This window comes from Ornithodoros turicata, chromosome 1 (assembly GCF_037126465.1).
Source record: "Ornithodoros turicata isolate Travis chromosome 1, ASM3712646v1, whole genome shotgun sequence".
Lineage (NCBI taxonomy): Eukaryota > Metazoa > Arthropoda > Arachnida > Ixodida > Argasidae > Ornithodoros > Ornithodoros turicata.
Window position 1 is genome coordinate 179,292,464 of NC_088201.1, and position 24,638 is coordinate 179,317,101.

At 46.7% G+C, this 24,638-nt stretch overlaps 1 protein-coding gene, 1 long non-coding RNA gene and 2 other non-coding genes across 4 annotated transcripts in view; 2 read left to right on the top strand and 2 right to left on the bottom strand.

Annotated features, from left to right (window-relative positions):
- The window catches only part of LOC135378833 (uncharacterized), a 78,219-nt gene extending 63,504 nt beyond the window's left edge, over positions 1-14,715 (bottom strand). The window contains exon 1 of the mRNA XM_064611945.1: positions 14,492-14,715. Coding sequence (XP_064468015.1) covers positions 14,492-14,559 — 68 coding nt within the window. The 5' untranslated portion in view covers positions 14,560-14,715. The remainder of the gene's footprint in view (positions 1-14,491) is intronic.
- Positions 4,706-8,837, bottom strand: LOC135373414 (uncharacterized). Its single transcript, XR_010416447.1, has 3 exons — positions 8,294-8,837; positions 7,987-8,125; positions 4,706-7,309 (listed from the first exon to the last, which is right to left on the bottom strand). It is a non-coding gene; the product is annotated as an uncharacterized LOC135373414 (long non-coding RNA).
- Positions 14,716-21,522: 6,807 nt separating the features above from the next.
- Trnai-aau (transfer RNA isoleucine (anticodon AAU)) lies at positions 21,523-21,596 on the top strand. Its single transcript has one exon. It is a non-coding gene; the product is annotated as a tRNA-Ile (tRNA).
- Positions 21,597-21,692: 96 nt separating this feature from the next.
- Trnai-aau (transfer RNA isoleucine (anticodon AAU)) lies at positions 21,693-21,766 on the top strand. The gene has a single exon. It is a non-coding gene; the product is annotated as a tRNA-Ile (tRNA).
- Positions 21,767-24,638: the final 2,872 nt, after the last annotated feature.

Consider the following 24,638-nt stretch of genomic DNA (forward strand, 5'->3'; position numbering starts at 1 on the left):
AAAAGAAAAACAGAGCGAACGTGAACAGTGAACATGTGCGCATTACGCCTTTGAAAACTGACTGCAAAAGGAACAAAACGCATTGAATCCTCGGTGTTTGACCCGAAATGCGCGCAATATTATGAATATGGTCAATGAAAAAAAAAGAAAAAAACCAGCTCCGGTGGCGCAGCGGTAACGCGTGCGCTTGGAGACTGGGAGGTCCGCGGTTCGAATCCGCGGGCCGGCTGTGCCGTCTGGGGTTTTTCCTGGGTTTCCCTCAGATGTGTAATAGGCGTATGCCGGCACAGTTCCCCTGAAGTCGGCCCATGGACGCAGCTATCCTCCCCCCGAGCGGATTCCGCTCGGTCTTCCACTTCACCCTTTCCTCTCCTCCTCTCCACCACCTTTCCCTTCCCGGGAAACATGCCGCCTAATCAGGCAGGCAGACCTCTCGGTTCCTCCCAACGACACTCCTCCTCCTCCTCCATGGTCAATGAAATGGAGCAGCGGGAGTTGAACCCGCTCCCAACGGATATGTGTTCCGAAGATTCTACTGTTCCACCTCACTGGCAGCTGCTGGTACCTTTTCGACTGCTTCGTTTCATTGATCTGATTGCTTTGGGCGAAATTCAGGCTATGTGTTGTGTTTTTCTTTCTTGTCTTACTTTCTACTGTGATAAGTATGGTGGGCGGATACATATTTTACAAATTGCAAGATGCATTTTTGGGGTTGGTGCCTCTTCGCTCTTTTGACCCGGGCGCGCCGAGCCCCAAAGGTTGGTGTCAGTCTCTTAGCGGGGCTTCCCGGGGAGGCGGCGCCCCCCCTAGTTCATGTTCCGGGGGGGCAAGGGCCCCCGCGCCCCCCCCCCCGCAGTCTGCGCCTATGGTTGACGTCATACTAATGTTCTGCACCTGTCCAAAGACCCCCAAAACGTCAGAAAGTCTGCAACACGTAAAAGATCTAGTGCTTCCATTTGTGGACTTTGCATACCTGTTTTCAGCTATTTCTGCCATGTCAACTTGAGTGCCTGGATCACACACACACGAAGCAGTCCTGCCACTTCACGCCACTTCAACACTGGAAGGCCCCTAAAATTAAATTTGTTGATGTTGACAATGTTCAGCACGGGACAAGTAGGATAACATAAGTTAAATGGAATACGTCATCGCTATATTATAATTTATACATGTGTGACACCTGTACATACCTAAGACGTTGTGTTGAACTCGTCACCTCGGTGAAGCAAAATCACTGGTTACTGAACGGCAGTTTGCTTCGGACGTCTTCGCAATTCGCCTTCTACGGCATCTTCGTAGTCATCGGCAGCAAAATGAGCTCAGCACACAGGACACGACTGCTGTATCTAATAGCCGAGTGCTTCGAACCACATTCGTTTTCGCGCACTGTCCTGAGGAATCTTGTGCTCGTCGTCGAAGATGAACGAAGATGATTTTCGCATCCCCGAACACCAAAACTACACCAGGCATATGTAGGTCTCTCTAATACGTGACCAGACTTGTACGTATTTTGAGTATTGTATTTAAAATACTGTATTTTAAATACAATTTGCTGTATTTTGGTACTCTACTCAATACTTTTTGTTTTGTGTATTTGTACTCTATTTAAAATACATTTTATTGTATTTTCTACTCAATACTCTAATTACATATTTTGGATCTCCCTCTCAAACTTTATGCGTCTCGTTTTACCATTATCTTGCTTGTTCAGTGGAAGTTTCCTGAGTCCCTCGGACTTGACCCGGACATTGGCCCTTCTTGGAAGTCTCCATTTAGAGATCTTGCCTCGTGTGTACTAATCCTTGGCGAGTGAGGGTTCCATTATGTGTGCCCTAACGCGGTAACGCAGAATTCTGATCTCGCCGAGCAGGGACCTGCTAGAAGTTTGCTTTGTTCTGGGTTACATATACTTAGTGGAGATATGGAGCATCTCTTTGTCATCTTTTTGGGACTTGTGTTTAAATGACTCCTACCACACAGGAACGGCTTGCGTAGTATGCTGGGTTTGTGTGATTCATGTCATATAGCGGCGACTTGCCGCATTGACCAGTGACCGGTGACTTTTTGCACTCAAGGATAAATAGTAACTTAATTGTATTTCAGATACTTTTTGAAGTATTTCGTACTCTATCTTAATTACTTTAATTTTCGTGTATTTACACTCTATCTTAATTACATTCTAACGTCAGTATTTATAGTATTTATAGAGTGATGAAAGTTCAAAGTTGCGTTATGTTATCTTAAATACAACTTTGAGTATCTTGTACCTGTCTGTACGTGACACAGCAGCCACAGACACGTCATTCACTTCTATTTTCTGTTTCGGGTGACCAACACGACCACCCACGAAGTAGACAATAAACGCGATAACACACAGACGGCCTTGCAGATGGCGCGGCGGATCGTAGCTCGTAGCGGCGAAGTAGCGGAATGCTTTATTAATGCTTGATCAATGTAGGAACTACGGAAGTAAGCGTCATTTTTAAAATGGCGTTTAGCTGTAAGATAATGTGCGTGAACTTTGTTCTCTACAAAATTAACTCTCACGTGGTAAGGGTTGACCAATCCCTGGGAGCCCTGGACCCGAAACCCAAGTTGCTCTTTTTCGCCGTTTGTTGGCAGCACTGTCCATGTTCCGGCAATCTTCAAAATATTTATGCGTAAAAAATATGCCGAATTGAGAAGTAACGCTTTCTGTGTGTTATCAAACAACGACGTTGTGCGCGATAGTGGGCAAAAATATGGGGGTTATTTTTCACTCTTTCGGTAACCAAGTGACGGCTTCGTCGACTTTCGACAAGGTGGCAGCGAAGACCGGTGCGGCGAGCCTTCTGTTCAGCACGACGACGCACAGCACGCAATCTGCCGTGTTCAGCATCTACAGCCGAAAAAGAAACGGGGGGGGGGGGGGGGCGTCGTCGTTCAGCATAAGACTCAACGGTGCGGCTAAACGCGCTCCAGTTCGTAGACTTAAAGGTCAGCTACGCCGATTTCCCGATGTGTTGAAACGGTTGTGATATTCAGAACGAGCACATCCAACTGCCCCCGATACACACCTTCGTTTCTCAATTTTGTCTTCCTATTACGAAAATTAATTCATCAAAGAAACCAAAACAAGCCATGGGCGCAGCCATTTTTGTGACGTAGATGGGATAAACCTGCTCCATCTACGTAGATAGAGAATCGTGCGTCTGATTGGATGAAAGCTGAGGCTTTCTCTGACTTCCCTGGCGTCTTCTCCCGTTTGCGAGGAAATCCAGTTATGGCCGCGCCGGTTACGATGAGCGTTTCGTCCGAGGTAATCCCGAGAACTATTGAACGATGGAAACAACAACCGCGAACTCACCTCAACATCATTTTCAGCGTGAAATTGTGATTATGTGCTTGAGAACTTCGCAGTTCAACCGTTCAGCTGCCATTCACGTCAACCCGTTTGCTGCTTTTACTACAAGTGCAGGAATGGGAGCGATTGAGCAACAACGTGAGACTTTGTGATCGTTTGAGCACACACCTGCAGGGGACTGGTCTTCAAAGAAAGAAGGCCGTATTTCTGCCCATGCACATCGTGCGATTGCCAGGCTTGTTACACGAGATACATATATTGTGCAGCATCATAGCGCGACTGCAATGAACGACGTAGGAATGTACCGTGACCACTCGAACTGCATTCGTTGAACCATTCGTCGGTTATATAAAAGTGCTCATTAGAGTTGCCCCGCACAAAAACTGTTGGATGTAGTTTTGTAGTGTGTTGTTTATCTCGTAGAGCGCATCGCGGCATGTAGGTCGAGAGCCCTTATACGTATTTTTTGCATGTTTACTTGAGTGTGCGCATTGTTCTATACCACACAGGCCATATTTCATTCATAATAGTTTCGCAAATAAACACGTACGGGTCGATCTCGTATTGCTTTTGAGTTAGGCATAGTGTCTTCAAATCAGGGTATGTGTACCCTGTTTGCTGGGCCCAACAGATGTTATTAAGGGTAGTGCAACATTTCCCACTTCTTGAACCATGCTAACATTGCCAGAATAAGGAACATTACACTGTGCTGTGTATTCCACACTCAGTCGTCTCGCGACGTAAACCCCCAATTATTATATTGGGTACTCCACATGTTCACCAAGTCAGCACTTCCCATATCCTATTTTTTTTAAACATGTGCTTAAAATTGCACAACTGCCACTCAAGTAACTTTGCCACCAAATTAGTCAGTGACAAAAGGTACATGTACTTTATCACAAATTTAATAACCTTAGTGGAAATGGTGGATGGTGTCCTCTGCCTGGTACGGTGCACTTCATAGCAAAATACACAATAGTCCAAATGTTTTCCTTGTCCACAAATGCCCTGTCAAAGCTGAAAGACTCTTATCAGAATGGGGAAGCGGGCTTGCTTGTCCAGAGAAACAAATATGAAACTGCAGTGCTCAACGTACATAACTCCATGCTCAGCAACTAAGGCTGGTGATGCCGAAGACCTAATATTTCTAGGTTAAAAGGAACAAAAGAGAAAAGACCACTGCGGCATATTAATGTTGTTTCAAAAGTATAACACCACAAAATATGTGAGAGGCAATTGGTGTATTTAGTTATGTTGGTCGCCTCCTGCACCAATTTTTAATAAGATTCAAATGCGTTGCTACCAACCAGGACCTAAGCTGGACATATGATCTAATAATAATAATAGTATCTATCTATGACCTATACGGACCTTCACCACTAGTTTGGTCTAGGCTTCACACGTGGCTTCTAGTGAAATTTGAAGCTGCTCTGTAGAGCTGACAGGAGACTTGCAGAGTAGATAATTTATTTATATTTTCCAAAGAACATGTAAAAAACAATGTGCTGTACCAACTGTATTCAAAGAAATACAAATATACTTTGTTTGAGCTATGTGCATATTAGCAGATTACGGGTGACCGATGACACACAATGGGCATCAAGGGTGAGAACACAAGAATACTACAACTGCAAGCACTGTCCTGAAATTCTAAGTCACCATTTATCAGAAAGCAATGACCACACACAGCCTAAGGATCATATTGAGCTCCTTCCATTATTCTTTTTATTGACAGCATGTTGGCTGCCATCCAGTCCATGAAAGTGACCCTTATCGTTGAAAGAACGGTTCAACAGCAAGCGAGCTGGTGATAGTGTCCATAATGGCGAGACCTGAAGAGGAGATACAAAAAGGGACATAAACACGCTATGTTGAGACATTGTGTATGTCCCTTCCTATCCCTCGTCTCAAGGTTTTTCGCTATGGACCTTCATGATGTTTCCTTCGGCAAACTTTACATATTTTTATGTAGAATTGTGAAGGTACAGCCAGGTGCTGTTAGCAAATCACACAGTACTTTTCTTGAATCAAGAATCCATGGAAGGTACACAGTCATCTTCAGCATTGCACACATATATGGGACATGTTAATCACTTTGGAATGTCACAGACATGTGATGGAGGCCGGCACATGATTAGTGGTGCTGAACACACAACTATTTGTCATAGTTTAGGCATAAAAAGCAGTTTTGTCACCTGCATGTTGAGGAAGATGTATCTCTACATGCTTTGCCATGACACAAATATATGAAGCAACAAATGTACCCTCTACTTTATTATGGTTATTAGTCAACACTGCCAAGAATGTGGGAAGACAGTCTTGTACCACCTACACTCTTCAAAATGACATTCACACACGACACATTATAGGTCAACGAGACTCCAGAATGATGTCCTCTCCCTCCCCATTGGCTGAGAACATTTTTCTACTACTTTGCATAATGGGAAGTTAGTACAAGAAACGTACACATTCCTTTTTTGAGCAAATCAGTATTCAGCGCGTTACCATACTGTGGTAGGCCTGCAGTGCATTACGTGGTACAGCACACACTGTAAGAAATTTCACCGTAGAACATGTCCCCCATTCTAATGACAGTCTTCTCCAGTTTTTCAAACTGCCATTTCCCATAGTGCTTTATGGTATGACACAGTATTTCTAAATCTTTACTGTAGTTTACTGGTTGTAGCAGAAAAAAGACACCACTGTTTCCGGTCACAGGATGCACGCCATAAGTGCTATACGGAAACAGTACATGCTGCTCTCTAGCAGTTGTTAGTGTTTCGACATCGTATTGTGCATGCAGGGTAAATTCCATGGTTAAAATATCCAAACGTGAACAACTGTTAGATTACTAGATGTAGAATCCTCTGTAGTACAGTAAAACCTCCAAAGTCGGACACCTCCCTACCTCGGACAACTCCCCATGATTTCATTGCACGGGCAGGCTCCCATTGAAACTACATGGGGACGAAATTCTCTATGTCGGACACCTCCCTATCTTGGAAGTAGGATAGGGTTTTCCCTGCAAAGTCTGACAAAACCCTGGCCAAATTACCTCAATGTTGGCCCATCTTTGCACCAAAAAGACCCAAAATGAGCCAGTGGCCTTGACTTTTGCCCCTTTTTTCCCCTATTCTGGTCTCAGCATTTTGTTGCTTTAGTTTTTCGAGTCCAAAAACAAGTGCTGTCAGTCTACATTGTAATTCTTTACGTGAGCACTTGTCTTCAGTTTGTCTAGAGCCTTTGAACGAGCACTGCACCAAAGCTATGAGAAGTAGGCTGATGCTTCAGAGACAAGTCCTTGCTGCTCGAAAAGCTCCGGATGTAATGCCATTGAGTAGAATCTGAACGGAATTGAATATAGTAAAATCAGTAATAATTATCAGTGAAGAGTGGGTAGTGGTACCACTACCAGGCACCACCACCAGGTACCACTAAGGACCTTAAATTCAAGAAGGGGGACATTTCTCACAGCTGTGATCTCTTCCATTTTTTGTTGCCGTCATATTCTGTAACTCGGACACCTCTATACGTAGGAGACGCTTCGGTTGCACTGCGGGTGTCCAACATAGGAAGGTTTCACTGTATTTATGTTCCGTGTCATGTGACCACAAACAATATATGCTTTTGCTCATGCTGCACAGCACAGGCGAATTGAGCTGCATGTGAGGATAATAACATGAAACCCGAGGCGTGGAGGAAAAGGCATGACTTTACAGTCTCTGTGTCAGTTGTTTCATGTTGTAGTTGCGTACCAGCTGGTCTGTACATGAGAATAGGTTTGATGCATTGATTTTGATTTGATTTGATTTGAGTTTACTGGCGCAAGGATATCAAAGATCATGCTGCGCCGTATAATTTTGTTGAGTTACTCTACATTAGGTGAATAATGCTCCAGGTGGATTGTTTCGGTACAATCTTGAACTATGCATACCAAGGGGTAGGGCATCTGCGTGACAGGTTTACCTGGAAGTAAGAATATAAATGTTAGCTAAAGTCATTGAATAATTAACATTATCAATATACTGCTGCAGATCATACCAACAATAGCACACAAGATGCTCCGATATGCTATGCAGGAATGTCTCTGTACTCACAATATTAGTACAGCAGCTACAGAAAGGCATAAAACTAGTTTTTGTATACATGATACCACTTGAATGCAACACAAGCTTCTGCTGCACCTGAGAAAAAGTATGTGCTGTTGCACAGATGATGCTGTTTGAATGTCTCCGAAAACATAATTTATGACCGAAAGACATCAACTGGAAGATTTCGATTTACCTTAGTCAAAACTGAGAAAAAATATGTGCTGTTGCACACATGAAACTGCTTGAACTGCCCTTGAGCGCTCTGGAAGAACACCTTATTTGTGACCAAAATACAACAGCTGAGCGAACATTGAATTTATACCTTACTCAAAATACACAAGATGTGCTGCCGTGCATGTGATACGATGATACTGCTTAAATGTAGTCTGAAAGCGCTGGCACCTCAGGCATGCTTGCATGCCTGAGGGGGTATCGTTGCTCAGGCATGGTTGCTCTAAGCTAGCGAGCAACAGCAAGGGTATACGAACACAAGAAGTCGAGCACAAGTGGTGGAATGCACTTGATTAATCAGAAAATGAAATGTCTCAGTACCAGGTGTCACTGTTCCGTCAACAAAAACAGATGAACTTTGAAGGGGCGTCTGGTTGGCACTGGTGACAGCCTTCAGATTGAAACACAGACGGTGATAGTTGAGACGTGGTGTGCAAGCTTTTCGGTGGTGCCAGAATGCCTGCGAAATCATTTAACAAATAAGGCAATTCCGAATCTGTACTGAGAATACACCCGCTGGGGCGTAATCTCAAAGGATGAAGCAGTAACTGACAGATAGCGTATTTTTCTCTTCTACGTGATGCAATTTGCACCGCATGACTGACTTGTCTAACATTACGCGTCTTACCTTTATCTGCTGCCTAGTCCTGCCCCTGCAATCTCCAGCTGCAGATAAGGTTGGCACGGCATCCCGGACGAGACATCTTCGGCTTCTTGTGAAACAAGTTGCGCATTGCTTCCGTAACATTCGTATGAGCCAGATGAACAGATCACTGCTTTCGAAGGTGGCACCCAGTCGGAGTTGTAACCGATTGTTGCAGTCAATAGATTTCTCTTTCACCTTTCGGAAAATTGTGGTTTGAAACATTGGAACTGCATGCTGAAGTGTTCTTGCAGACGGGAGCAAAACGCTCACGCATTCTCGGCACGCAGCACAGAACACGAATCACACCAGGAAGTCTGTACTGGCCTAGCAAATGCTTTGCAGTCGAAGGAAGCAAAACTCACGTTCCTCGTGGGTTTAGTGAAGTCCAGAAATATACTGGCTCCCTAATAGCGAACTGTTTATCACTTCCCCAATGTGAATCTGCGCAGCAGACGGCTCGGCAGGAGAAACTGGCCGGCTTGGCGGAAGAAACCAAGCCAAAAGTCATGCCAAGCCGGAGCGCGGGCAGACCACGAATGTGTCGTCGACACAGGGTTTGCGGGCCACAAGACGGGATGTCAGTGAAACTAAAAATTCACTTTTTCGGAAAACCGCGAGGAGTTTGGGATAACTGTTTTGCATACATAATCAGTGTTCCCTTATGAACACATCGTGTGAGTACCATTCCATTCTGTAACACTCGAAAATCGGCGTAGCTGAGCTTTAACGTGAGGCGCGTGGGAGGAGAACGTTGCACACCAGAGATTCCAATCAAGACAGGGAGGTGGCCGCTGCCGAGTGCGTCGGCTCCGGTCTGTCAAGAGAAACGTCGCACTATGGAAGATGACACAACCGTGAGATCCAAGCATGACGGGAGGCGTTGTGCCTGTAGGAACGTCGGGGACGCGTCGTTAAGGACGCAGAGCCGTTTACTTTCTTTCGGTGCATTGCAACGGCCCGGTGCGTTTTGCGTGCGGAGTCCACAGCACGTGATACATTTTGTGCCCCTTTTCAGCAGAATTCGTGCATTTGGGCGCTCAACATGCGCCCATTTTCCACATTTTTTTGTTCCGTGCTAGCGCCGCGAAGCAGCTGTGCCTATAACCGGCGTACAGATGTGGACAGATGGAGAGAGGACAGCAGGAAGGAGAGGGAAACAGGGGAGTTAGTACGCATCCTTGGACGACTTCACACTCTAAAAACTGAACTTCCTCTCTCTTCGAATCAGAAGCGATAACCCTATCATTCGTGGCAATGGTTTGATGCAGAGCGTACTATGCGGTGAAGTTTAGTTTTTAGAGTGCAGGGGGAACTGTGATGACATCCGTCTGGAAAGTCTTCGGAAAACCTAGGGAAAACCTCGATCGAACAGCACGGTAGGATTCCATTTTCCACAGAACAATCTTAAAACACATTCGTACGGCTGCAAAAAAGTTTCGGACCGGAAGTTCAAAGGCCCCTGATTTGGGAAATTCCCCTGTGTCATTTTGGCAGTGGAAAAACCACCTGTTGACGGCTTTACCACCCCTCTCTCGTATTCCATTAATGGCAAAAATGTCTGTATTTGAGTTACACTGTCTACGAGCGATTAACTCTACCTAGGTGTTATTACCTATAATCAGTAAATATAGCAGAGTAGTGACACTGAGCCACGCCGGTGGGCGAGACCGCCATCTTGGTTCCGGCGCGTCTGCGTCGCCTAGCAACGGGACGCCAATGTCCCCTTTCTGCGAAGAAAAGCTGCTCGCGCAGCCGAGCCAGGTCACAACCGAAGAAGCCGGTTTTGGATGGAGGGGGACTCAACATGGACGGCGCGTTCTTGGAAAGAGAAACCACGTGACACAATCGACCCAATCGAGGACGCAGAACGGTGGCTCTGGCGCGGAAAAAGAATGCGATACGTACTCATTTAGTGACTCTATTATTGCCTTGCGTTCCATTACGAGAGAAGAAACACGGAGTAAAAGGTAAAACCTTCCGGAGGGCAGCCTGTCGTTGGTGACATCAACTAATTTGAATGAAACACCAAAACAAATAGGTTTACGTCACAAAACGTTGTAAGGAAAGGAGGGACAACGCTGCTCCCCCTCCTATCCGTCGCCTCATATACCTGTCTGCAGCGTAGAATAATATACAACGAAACTAGCGTTAAGGCTGTATAAATTGCCTCAAAATCGTCTTGTACAGCCCTTCAGTGTTACAAATTCCACCAGTTGAACTGTTATCGTTGCTACACCGGAGTCTATAAGATATTATACCCCAAGTGCCGCGATACACAACCGAGCATTTTCGGTTCGACTCCTTGGCTCATCTGGTCATCGCACTGGTGCAACACTGGTACGCTCGTACTGGACGAAAGCCTTACGGAACACGGAAGCCTCGTCTTTCTCTCCCTTAGCGACACCCAGTGGAAGGAAGCAAGCATGCGCACCCATTCAGAGGGGTTGACCACTTGAAGCCCTAAAGCTTTGATGATGACCCTAAAGGGATTAGAGTGATCCGGGGACCAGGGGCCACGTCCCGTTGAGTAAGCTTTTGTCCACAACCTACACATCACGGGATGCATGTGATGGGAAGCGTTACAGATAGGACTCTAATAATAGCCACGTTGTTGTTGTCTCTCTTGGGCACTCTCTGATACCTCCGATAGGACTACCTGCACAACGATTTGTGAAGGAGCTGTCTTTTCCTGTATTTCTTCGTAATTTTCTGTGTCTCTGCTGCTTTCCTCTTCCTTTTGTTTGTATGCTTGCTTTTGGGAATAGCTAGCCTACATTATGGCTAACCTTTCCCTTCTGTTTTCTCTGTCTGTTATCATTTTTAACCATATCCGCCCCCCCCCCCATGTTGGGACTAGCGATAGAGTAGACCCGACCACCACGTACTGTACTACCCAAGTGCTAAGACGTTGTAGAGGAAGTGGTGTTCCTCCGCATGAGTCCTGACCGGCGATGATGGAATGTCCCGGCGAGCAGATGTTCGGGACCTCACGCTAGGACGGTGCCGGTAGAACTGGCTGGCAGGCGCAGACAGGCGCCCACAGCTCCCCATAGAGCCCATAGTTCGAGATAATTCAGGCAACACTGGGCATACGACAAATAAAAATGAGTCGTGATGCCGAGCAGCCAGCCAATGAGCGGCCTCTCCGTTTGGCTCGCCTGCCGGCCGGTCCTGGCTACCATTGACTTCTACTGGTTTTCATGCCTGGCGCCCGTTACTCCAAAATAACTAAGACATTTTTGACAGGTTAAATACACATTTATTGATGCAACGTATAGACTCAAATGTTTGACTCATATAGTCACCGTACGTACAGGACGTTTCGTTCGTTGAATAGACTGCAACCAAAGCAAGTTAATTCGAACTTGCAAAACACATACACAGTGTACTTCTCGAAGCGAGCGAGAGCCACGAGTGCGTGCGATTTCACAAATGAGCATCTTCATCTCATGCAGGCGGTGCACCGAAGGTCACGGGAAATACTTGTGTCGTTACGAATCCTGTCTTCATAGTCACTGTATTTGAAAATGCGACAGCGCTCGAAAGTGTTCCTCAGGCGTCAGCTCACCACAGCATTCCAGTTCCGAACCGGCTATAGAATGTTCGTAGGTTGATACTATATTGGGGAACAGTACATGGCCAGAGTCACTATAACGCACGAACAAACCCGCGAATACACAATACACTTGCTCTTTGATCGTTGTGTTCAACCGACATCGACGACACGCTGCGACGCCGCTTGCAGGTGCCCGCCTGGCCGACTGCCCGCGAAAGAGTGAGCTGTCAGCTATTTCGAAACTTTGTCAACCAATCCCGGAGCGCGCAGCCTCCTTCGGCCAATGGGCATCCGATGATGCCTGACGAAGTAATACCACATGACTACGACGGGAAATTATATTTCTACTGCCGCGAACGCGGGGAGCTATTTGCCTCTCTAACTACCTATAAAGGCGCTCGCGTCGTCCTCAAGATGGCGCAGAAAAGAATGATTGCCGATGAACAAATCGCCCTGGTTCATGCCTCCTTCCACGAGACACGCTTCAAAAATTGTCCGTTGTTTTCGTTCACGCCGCTTCTTTGATAGTATCTTTTTCCTCTTCCTCCTGCCGACATTGAATACTCTTCTCCGCAGTGGTTTTGCACCGCGAAATTGAGCAGTTCTGTTGCTGTTTGAGTTCTGTAAGCCGGGACACTCCATCGCACATGAAGGGAAGTTGCGGCAGTTTCGGGTCAGCCCGAAATCTACCTGTCGTCTGCTGTTACTATCATTAATTGAGTGTTGAGTGCTTCTGCTGGGATCCGCTAGGTGGCGAGCAGCCTGCTGGAGAGGCGAATAGAGGCGCGCGCCAGCAAAGACATGTCCTCTATTGTGGTCCACGGGCCGACACAATTTAGTGCAGCACCAGTTGCCGTGGCATAGTAGTTAGGATGATCGTTTATCCACGTCGAGACTGGGAGGTGATACGGCTTCGAACCCTGGACACGGCTGTCCTGTCTGGGGTTTTCCTGGGTCTTCCGAAGACTTTCCGGACAAATGTCGGCACAGTTCCCTTTGAAGTCGGCCCGGGACGCATACTAACCCCCTGTCCCCCACTCTTGCTGTCCTCTCTTCATCTGGCCACCTCCGTGCGCCGCTTATAGCTACAGTTTCTTCGCGGCACTAACACGGAAGCACAGTTCGAGGTAACTCGTTACTGTAACTAGATTCTTTGTTATTTTTTTATTTTTATTTTTTTTGTAACTTGTAACTTAACTCGGTACTTCTGCACCGTGGTAACTTTCAGAGGAACTCGTTCTTCTTTCAGGTAACTTTGCCAAAGTAACTTAAGTTAAGTTCCAAGTTACTCTTAACTCGTTTTCACTCACGTCCACATATTTTCTTGCTTTCTATCCGGTTTCTTCATGGCATTTTTTGTCAAAAAACGTGATATTCAGTCAGTGACAGTATTTTAGTCAGGAAGTAAGAATCGCTGCCATTGAAATGAAGCTGAACCATGGTGCGCCCACAGGGAGTAAGATGGAAAGCGTTCGAATAGCTCTCTACCCGAGAAACGCCATCGCGACATTGGCAGACAGGCTGAAACCGAAACAAATCGGAAGGAGAGGGCTGGGTTCCACGAACGGGCAGTTGTTCGCTGCCTCCCATTGAAAGAAAAGCAGGACCGAGAGGAGAAGAAATGAAAGCAGTACCCCTCAAGACCCTGGCTTTCAGGCGCGACCTTGTTCACCTCTAGCTTCGAGCACAGGCAATTCTACCAAATTTGTGGCGCTGTCGAACACTATGACTTAATCTGTTTACAAACAGGGAGAGGTTCGTTGTTGGACATAAACGAAAACGATCTAAGCGTGTTACACTCCTAGGCAGGCAACTCAAGGTCTACACTCTTAAAAATGAACTTCACCGCATAGCAAGCTCCTACCCAACGATCATCGCGAATGATATCGTTATCTGCCCTGATTTGTTGAAAATGGGAGGCGTACGCCTTTTCTGTGACAATTATGAACAGCATAAGTGTCACAAAAAAGGCGTACGCCTCCCGTTTTCAACAAATCAGGGCAGATAACGATATCATTCGAGATGATGGTTGGCTAGGAGCGTGCTATGCGGTGAAGTTCATTTTTAAGAGTGTAACTCAACTGCTCACGCGCGCTACACCTGCGTAATGCTATTGTGCCCGAAGTAACTTGGAAGTAACTCGTTCTTTATTTTTAACTCAGTAAGTGCGAGTTACATTTCAGGCTGAAGAACTTCGTTATTAACGTAGTTACATTTTGCACACGGTAACTTGTAACAAGTTCTTTGTGACCGGTATCTTCTCAATCTATGCACGGAAATTAAAAAAAATGAATTTAGCGCAACGGCGACGCAGATAAATGATAAATCCCAACACGAATGTTTAACCAGGTCATATTTACTTGCACGAGACGCACTCAAGGGACGATATCATAACTGGTGATGCACCCTATCTCCTTGTGAGGGCTTATACGGCGCCTATCGCATTCCTTAACGTCTAAGTGGCAACTCTCGACGTTTCGTGTAAATACCCTTGTCAGAACACGGTTGGCATTACAGATTGGCCTCGTACGTTTTGCAGCCGCATTGCACACCGGAACCAAACCGGGTACGCTGGGAAGATACAAAGATACAAAGCAGCATGAGGGGTGTATTTGATAGCTCACCGTGTCTCCCGTGAAGTCGGTGGAAACCCAAGCGGAAAGCATGCTACGGCGATGCGCAGACATGCCATTCAACTGTGCTGCGTTGATGTTCTTGCTGCTTCCCAGCGTTCTGCACGGACAACTCGAATGCGAGCCACATTCGGGCACTGAAGCACTGTCGGGACGCGCCCAGTGTCCTTTCGACTACTATGTGGACACGGATCAAAGCAGGTGGCCAGTCAACGTCACAATGGCTAGGTGTCGCTGTCAACGACATTCGTGTTCGATTACGGGTCCCCAAGTGTGCACCAAGTTGTCGTATGCCCTTCCAGTGCTGCGGACGATAAATGAGACTGTCATCGAAGGTTCCATGAAAGTCCCCGTGGGATGTGTCTGTGCTCTGCCCAAGAGTCAGATGTCGGAGAGCTCTGGTCGGAGAACGATGGGAAAAGGGACGTTCGATAATGGCACTTTGTTGTCGACTTTGCCGCCTCGCTAGGTGATGAAGCAGGGCCCTGTTAGGTGAATTCTGCTGTACGTTTCATTTGCGCGATAGACCATTAAAAATGCACATGGCAAGGTTTGTAGTTTCTTTGTGGCACCATGCCTGTTAAAGGCGTCATCAGTTGTGAAGCATACTCGAATACGGGGGGAGGGGGGATATGTTTAATAGAGTGAAAGAAAAAATAAATAAACTTAAGTGTCAGCCAGGCTATTGCCAGCTTGCTATTCCGAAAAAGAAACTGAAAAATAACCAAAAAGAAAGAAAAAGAAAGGAACTGAGAATAAACAAAAGAAATAAAGGAAAGGAAAAAATGAAAGAAGAACAGGCACGCAGTGCAGTGCACTACAGGCACGAAAGAAAGTTCCAAGATTGTCCAGTCAGAGGGCAGACGCAAGGCCCGAGTCTTTTAAGAAGCGGAGCACGGCTGTGGTGATGGCCCACTAAGTAGGCCGAGGGACGGGACCGAGGAGGGTGGCCATGGACAATGTGTTGCAGCCCAGCTGTATTAGACGGCGATGGAGGGCTTGCCGTTGGGGAATGTGCTGCTGACAGTGCAGAAGACAATGAGGAATGTCGGCTCGAGGAATACGAGGCTTTCCCAACATGCATATGCTTTCATTGCTAACTCATATGCCCTTTTTGCCTTAGCTGGCATTGAAATAGTTCTTTCGTGCAGGTGGCCAGCAACGCAGTTATTGCGCTCCTGTACAACCGAGCCACACTCACCTAAAGAGACGATGATGAAATGGGGCTGATGCCGGCCAGCAGGCTGGGCGCTGCCCCACTGCTATTTGTACATGCTGGGAGATGATGATGGAAATGAGGATTCAAGTGATCAAAGCAGGGTGGAGAGGCCTGTTGATGACACGAAATCCCAAAGGTGACGGGAGACCTTGGTGCATATGAACAGTGCTGGACCATTCCGAGTTCTCGGGATTCGAGATTTTCCATAATGTATATATTGTACTTCGGGTAGTGAAATACTGTATTTATACATTTATTTTACTTGTTTATTTTATTTACTTTTTATTTAGAGATTCAAATAGTACTGCACTTACAAAGTGTTCCTGTCAACTATTTAAATATACATGTAAGTAAATGCAGGTATTTAAATACATGCTTCAGTGAAGTATTTGGCATTAAACATTTGGCACGCCCCTGATTTGTTGAAAACGGGAGGACACAAAATAGGCTCCTCCTCCCGTTTTCAACAAATCAGGGGCGAGAACGTTGTCATTCGGGATGATGGTTGGCTAGGAGCGTGCTATGTGGTGAAGTTCATTTTTAAGAGTGTAGGCTTGTATGCTGAAAAGCTCCTCTCAACAACATTGCTTTGGTGACGAAGGCGATAAATGGCTGGGATTCTCTTGTACCTAATCCCCTGGGGATTCACCTTGCAATATGAGTAGGAATCATTATCTGACAAAAGGGTCGGGCTATTGACAAGCAAGATCAAGCGTGGGACCAGCCTATTGTACCAGACGACCAGATGCGCGAATTCCCCCCCCCCCCCCAAAAAATTAAAAAAAAGGGGGCCACGTTCCACTGAGCTGAAAACCTAGACACGTCTGGGAAGTGTGCTGCATACGGCTTGACGAGGAAGAAAGGTATTTTGAGTACTGAATAGCAAATACTGAAAAAAGTATTTTAAATACTTTAAAAATACTTGTCGCAAAAGTATTGAGTAGAGTACCAAAATATCGGAAAAAGTATTTAAGATACTGTATTTTGAGTACGTACTCAAGATACGTACAAGTCTGAGTCGACCCCAATGCTGGTTTCGCATGCGTGTGTTGCGAACGCAGCCTTCCGCGCGTCTTCGCGTGCCCGGTGTCCGAGAAGATCGCGCCAGCCCGACGCACGCCGTTGAACAACACATTTATGCACAAACATGCAGTATTCATACAAATATGCACTAACGTTCGAAACATGCATTTTCATGCATTTCAAAACCTTCACTAATGCATTCATATGGCCTCAAAACATGCAAATATATTGCGTTCGAAGCTCTGCATGCCCGGGAAAGAAAACATGCAAATCCGCTTTCTGGAGTGATAGGCCACGGTGAGGCGAAGTTGTGGAGAATGCGACGGTGCTATGCTGTTAGAACAATTCATCGGAGCATTCAAGTGTTGCCTATTATAAGTTGCCAAAGTATCAAGCAAGGCGAAGCTCTTGGCTGACGACGACAGCCGTGCGGACTGAGTTTCTCTCCAAGGATTTCGTCCACGAATGTTATCACAGGTTGCGCCCGACTCCAGAGGCAATATGGAATCTCGGCACGAAATCGTCTGAAGTGAGATGCCGAACATACAAATTTTGAACGTACCAGGAAGAATCAAGGCAAAAAACAAGAAGAAAAAGGTAAGTCGAGGTTCAGATATAAAAATCGGAAGCTTCATAAATCAATTGTGCGGCTGTCCTACTGCGCGCTGCCTCTGATATAGCCACGATTAACAACGCAACAGTATTGATAATCTAACTTGTGAATTACCACAGAAGCAAGCTTGAGGTGGAAATGAAGCAGGGTCTGGCTTAGAGCCCTGCACGGGCCCGACCCACCCAGGGCACATCGAAAAATGACCCGGCCCAGGCTGGGCCCGGACCTTCATATTTTTATGCGGCCCAGCCCGGCCCGGCATCTAAGCGAATAGATCCCAGTGCGGCCCTGCCCGGTGGCTCGGCCTGTAGATCCCGGCCCAGTATTTCCAGCCGTGACGTACGCGTTTCTGGCGCTTATCAAACAAATTTATAAGTAAATCTATAAGAACAGAACACGCGGCCACAAACATACAACCGCGGTTTAACACCGTAACAGCACGAGATCAAATTAAATCCAGAATGCACGCGGGCATGGGCGTTATCGTTACACTGTCAAGTTTTCATGCATGCTGTCGACATACTGCTTCTCGCAGTCCCTATCCCTCTCACCAAGCTTTGCCAACGTGATTGTGAAATAAGTGAGGAGTGAGGAGCAATGTGAAGTGGCTTCGAGAATGTTCTAGAGGGTCGAATCATACGCGTAATGCAGTGTCCTTTGTTTGGCTTTGCAAATATATGCACAGGAATGACGCAAGCGCGTAATGATATGAAATAATAGTCCTCCGTTGCGTGGAATTAGCTGCGTGACCCGGCCGAGCCTGACCCTCGGAGACATGTTTGTCGGCCCGGGCTCGGCACGGCCCGCGGTGACGGCGCATTTTGTCGGCCCGCGCTCGGTCCGGCCCGCATGCCTTGTCGAGCCTGGGGCCCGTGCAGGGCTCTGGCCTGGCTTGCATCTGGTGCATGATGAAATTGCTGACGCGTTAGTTGCAGTCTAGCCGCCACCAACAGCTATGACAATGTGATGTTATAATTTGACTATTCACCTACACTCTTAAAAATGAACTGCACCGCATAGCACGCTCCTATAGCCAACCATTATGTCGAATGATATCGTTCTCTGCCCTGATTTGTTGAAAACGGGAGGCGTACACCTTTTTTGTGACAATTATGAACAGCATAAGTGTCACAAAGGAGGCGTACGCCTCCCGTTTTCAACAAATCAGGGCAGAGAACGATATCATCCGACATGATGGTAGCGCCAGCGTATACGCTACTAGCGCCTTGGCCCACAGTGAGCGATCGCCTCAACATCCTGCTGGGTTACCTTCAGTGCCATGGCGAGAGTTTGTACCGGGTGTAACGCTCGACGTTCCTGGCATTCATAAAAAGATGGAATGCAGCCCCCTGGTCGCTAGAACGGCGGCTGAGAACCTCATAACTGACGTCTACCACTCACATACTCTGGTATTCACTGATGGCTCTATTGACGATCGTACCAAAAGTGCCACGTGTGCCTTCCACATCCCATCAGTGAACGTGTCCTGGCAAGGGAGATCATCGCGTTACCCAATATCCTCCACGACTGCTGAGCTCCTGGCTCTCCTGCATGCAGCTGCTGCGGTCCAGGTACGAGGGTTTGCCAGAGCAGTCCTACTCACAGACTCGAGAAGCGCTCTATGAGACGTGATGAACCCCATGTGTGACAACATCTTAGCGCGAGGCATCAGAAGATCGTGCGCCCAACATAAACAAGCTGGAGGCGATATCGCCTTCCAATGAATACCATCCCACGTCGGTGTCGGCGGCAACGAAAGGGCGGACCAGCTGGCGTCCTCGGCACACCTGGGCTGCAGCAATGTTTTGCTAACTCCGGACGACGCCGACAGGCAGATGTCTGTTCAGCTCCTTGTTGAACTGCGCCACCCTGGAATACGGGGCATCATGCATCATAATCGCCCTCCTCTTCCCATGAAAAATCTTCCTCGAAGCATCCAGACCATGCTCCATAGGCTCCGCACTGGGTGTGCGTTCACCAATTCTCAGCTGTTCAATATAGGCTCTAGGGGTGACGCCTGCTGTGGCCACTGTCAACAACCCGAAACAATCGAACACATCCTGCGAGACTGCCGAGCATACCATTCTGCGCGCGAAACACATCTCCCTCGCTCCACCTCGGGCTCGCTAGCAGACATCCTCTACCCCGCTGGTTCTTCTGCCGAACGTTCCGAACAGGCCTTGCTGATCGACCCGTCTAATACTCTACTCTCCCCGATGAACTCGTGCACCTCACCGCATGCATGAAGGATGGGGATCCTTCAACCTCCTCTATCCTCCATCCGTCCGTCCTTCCTTTGTGTTTTGTTTTGCTACGCGTTTTCCTTTTTTTTTTTTTTTGCTATAGTCGTGACGACGCCCACTTCTGTGTGGCCAACAACGGCGAGCCTATCCTGCCATCACCCCCCCCCCCCCCTCATTTTTAAGAGTGTATGTTCCTCTTTTCATGGGCGCTCTCATGCAGACATCCTTGGCACTACTCTTAAATCTGCCGTCAACATTACAACCTCTGCTGTCAGGGTGGAAAACAAAGGTCGCCATTCCGATTAACTGCTATGTCCCAGTTCAATCACTTTTGCTGTCCGGACACTGGTTCCTGTGGATGGGGTGGTAAAAGCTTCACTGTCTTATATAAAAGGTACGTTACACTAGTTCAGTTAATTTGTCTTTTGCACATTTTTGTTACTGTTAGCTGGATTACTGTTTGACATACAATCATTTCTGACACGCAGAGGCTGTTGTCGTCTCCGATAACGTTTTAGAATTTTCACTCTCATCAACGTCCATTGGGAAGGTACCTTTACTATCTGTAAATGTTTGATTGAAGAATAGTCCAGAATTCATGTTAACATTGTCTACTCTTATCAATTCACTGTCTGTGTTCTGAGAGCTAAGGAAAATTTGAACTATTTATTTGTCACAACTTCACACTGGATAGTGGTACTGGATTGGCATGTAAGTTAAATACCTGGATTTTCCAATACTTGTGTCGCACTTGGAGCATTACTGTGGACAATACCACATTCCTTACATTTTTCGTGGGTCTACTGCACAAATACTCTGTGCATACTAGATACATGCTGTTCACTAGGCAAAACTACCTGAGCAGTGCTGTGTAGCCCTTTATCCAAAGTCCGTAATCTTACTGCAAAGTCATTGTACGAAGCAGAGCAATGTGCAAGTATCCTGCGATAGAGACTCACAACAGAAAGAAGACGGTTGAGAGCATCTAAACTTTAATGAGACGAGACTTCCGTTCAGAAGGCTGCACTTCTTGAGGTCTAACATGAAGTTACACAACCCCAAAATATATGAAACATGTTGTAAGGTAGAGAGCGAGGGTTCGTACACACATAAACATAAATATACAAACATATATAATAAAATTAAAAGGGGGTACTCCATCAGTTTCAAGCCGGCAAGGGATGAGTTGACAAGACACTGCAGCACTGTTTCCCTGAATGTGTCGCCCGTGAATGCCTTTTGTGTCAAATACTGACCTGCCCACCGTGGTCCTTCATGTATTATGCTACACAACTCCTCCCTTGTCTGTTTGAAACTGATGGAGTCGTACCCCCTTTTCATTATATTATATATATGTTTGTATTTTTATTTGCATGTTTGTACCAACTCTCGCTGTACTTGCTCCCTACCTCACAACATGTCTTATATATTTTGGAATTTTGCAACTTCATGTTAGACCTGAAGAAGTGCAGCCTTCTGTGCGAAAGTTTTGTGTCATTAGACGCTCTCAACCGTGCTCTTTCTGTTCCGCGAAATCATTATAAAGTAAACATGACTATCCATTTCTTGTCTTTGAATTTTTTTTTTTTTTTTTTCTGCAGTGGTGAGCAGCCCTAAGGATACATTCAAGAAAGGGAGGCTCTTTGGGATGACGTAGAGTGCCTAAATAAGCTACGCTTCAGTTTATCGACACTGAGGCAAAAGGGCGCCATGTTGTTTCCGTTTGACCTCCAGCGCCATCCGTGGAGCGGTCTTCGAATTGTTGGCTTCTTCCACGGCCGAACTGCATCTTCATCTATTTATACTGCCAAAGTAGAGATATGGCTGGAGGTCAACGGAAGCAACATGGCGGCTCGAAATCGCTACTTTTGTCTCAGTGACGGTACTCTGAAGCGTAGCTTATTTAGTGACCCTATGTGTATGTGGCCTGCTAGCTCAGGTGGTTAGAGCGTCGTGCTAATAACGCGGAGGCCACAGGTTGGATCCCTGTGCAGGCCATTTGAATTCTCATTTTCCTTCGAATGGTTTTTCATGATTCGCGTTATTTTACGCGCGCCTCGTCTTCAGAGCAACTACATCTCTGCTGGTGTGTGTGGCCTGCTAGCTCAGTTGGTTAGAGCGCCGTGCTAATAACGCGGAGGCCACAGGTTCGATCCCTGTGCAGGCCATTTGAATTTTCATTTTCCTTCAAATGGTTTTTCATGATTCGCGTTATTTTACGCGCGCCTCGTCTTCAGAGCAACTACATCTCTACTGGTGTATGTGGCCTGGACTGCACAGAAGCTTTATTCGTTTGGGATGACTTACAGTTCAAAGTCTTTCGCTTAATTCCTCCCATTACGCCCCGGTGAAAATGTGAGACACGATATCGTTCTCCTTGTTGCCATGTACTGTTTGTGGAAGCTTCGTATGGCCGATAGGAACGAAGAGCCCTTGTGTCCTCCTATGAAATATTTCAAAGCCGAACTACTGCAGGTAAAGTTAGCTTGTACTCAGCTCTTAGAAGTGCCTGAGTGGTTAGATAGTCTGCGAAAGGCTGTATGTTTTGTAGAAGTTGTGTTATTGACTTGTCCGACGTGACGTGACTCGCGGCGGGAGTCTCAAATGTACAGCCACAAAAAGAAAAAATGCATTAATTGCGCAATTACATTCAATAAATCTTGGCATTAAAACAGTGAATTTACCACTCTTCTTTCTTGAAGGGACACGAACGCCAGGTGCACTGGTACAGATGGCTTCACAGCAAGTGCGTAAAGTGGGGTTCAATGCGACCAGCTCGCTCTAATTTCAACAGCACAGCCACAACATGAACAGCGTTAGTTGCGTATGTTGGACATCATAATGGAAAATTTGCATCAGTTTATGAGTGATTTTAGCAATAAAATCGTGGATTCACCATTCTTACTCCAGGGAATACGCTAGCAGGTGCACATCGAACGCAAGTCTTCGCAAGAGGTGCGAACTCCGTGACTCAGTTCATAAACTGCTCTGGTTTAGTGGAATGAGGCGGCAGGAGTCCCAAAAATACAGCCATAAAAAAAAGGCATTAATTGCGCAATTACATTCAATAAATCTTGGCATTAAAACAGTGAATTTACCACTCTTCTTTCTTGAAGAGATACGACCGCCAGGTGCTCTGGTACAGATGGCTTCACAACAAGTGCGTAAAGTGGGGTTCAATGTGACCAGCTCGCTCTAATTTCAACAACACAGCCACAACATGAACAGCGTTAGCTGCGTATATTGGACATCATAATAGAAAATTCGCCTACATTTATTAGTGATTTTACCAATAAAATCGTGAATTCACCATTCTTACTCCAGGGAATACGCTAGCAGGTGCACATCGAACGCAAGTCTTCGCAAGAGGTGCGAACTCTGTGATTCAGTTCATAAACTGCTCTGGTTTATACCGCCCTGAAAGCGACTTCTTTCGAGTGGCGCAGAGGACACGCCAGACTCTCACTGGCTTCGTAACTAAGGACATTATACCGCCGGAAGCCCCCTGGTCTCTACCGGTACTGCCCACTTTTGTACGCCTTCCAAACCTTCTGGAAAGAAGAGATCAGGTCCCCCCTCAAGTCCTCCGAGCCCATTTTCATGCTCTGGTAGAGGAGAAGTTTTTTAAGTTTACGGCAGCATATACCGATGGCGCATCCCGAAACAACAAGTCCGCCTCAGCATTCGTCATACCATCCGAAGGCGTAGTGCACGGAAGACGCCTTTCACATCCAACCTCCTCCACAGCTGCGGAACCCTATGCCATCCTTTTCTTTCTACAACACATCGCTGATTTTACACCGCGGGAATGAGCAGTCTTGACAGACTCCAAATCTGCACTTGAAGCAATTGAAAATTCCGGCATACGAGGCCCATCCGCACCCCTAGTTACAGATGTGTTAATGGCTTACCACACCATCTACGGAGCAGGCCACAGGCTAGTTCTCCAGTGGGTTCCAGCCCATTGTGGTGTCGTGGGGAACAGGCAGGCCGACAGCGCCGCAGAAGCAGCACTCTCGTATCCGAAAGGGACAAGTATTGTCCTGCTGAGATGAGACCGCCGTTCAATTCTGCGACGCCTAGTGACACCCCTGGCTTCCCGCCAATTGACAACCGACACTCTTCCCCCCTCTATGTTGAGCAGAGTTGATCCAACGCTCGCTTTCCGCATGCCACGAAACACCTCTCGTCAAGATGCTGCATTAATCCACCGAATGCGCCTCGATGAGGCCTTTACAGCTCAGTGGCGTTACCGCTTGAGACAAGTTGACTCTCCCACCTGCTGCCACTGTGGTGTTCTTGAGGGTCTGGAGCATATTCTTCTTCATTGCCCCCACTACGAACCTTCCCGAACCACACTCTCCGAGTCTCTTCGTCAGCTGGACTCTCGCCCCTTCTCCCTATCGAAATTGCTTAGTCCCTGGCCTAATCCAGCCCAGCAACGCTCTGCGCTCAAAACTCTTCTGACATTTCTGGGCACCATCGGACTTCGATCGTTATTGTGAAGGGGCTCGTTATTTTATTCCCCACATTCCCAACGGCAATGGGGTAGAGTATCGCCTGTGGCGATGAACCTCCCCACTCTCCAAAGCCAGAAATAAAGTTGTTGTTGTTGTTGCTCTGGTTTAGTGGAATGAGCGGCAGGAGTCTCAATGATACAGCCACAAAAAGAAAAAAGGGCATTAATTGCACAATTACATTCAATAAATCTTAGCGTTAAAACAGTGAATTTACCACTCTTCTTCCTTGAAGGGATACGAACGCCAGGTGCACTGGTACAGATGGCTTCACAACAAGTGCGTAAAGTGGGGTTCAGTGTGACGAGCTCGCTCGAATTTCAACAACACAGCCACAACATGAACAGCGTTAGTTGCGTATCTTGAACATCATAATGGAAAATTCGCCTAACTTTATTAGTGATTTTAGCAATAAAATCGTGAATTCACCATTCTTACTCCAGGGAATACGCTCGCAGGTACACATCGAACGCAAGTCTTTGCAAGAGGTGCGAACTCAGTGATTCAGTTCATAAACTGCTCT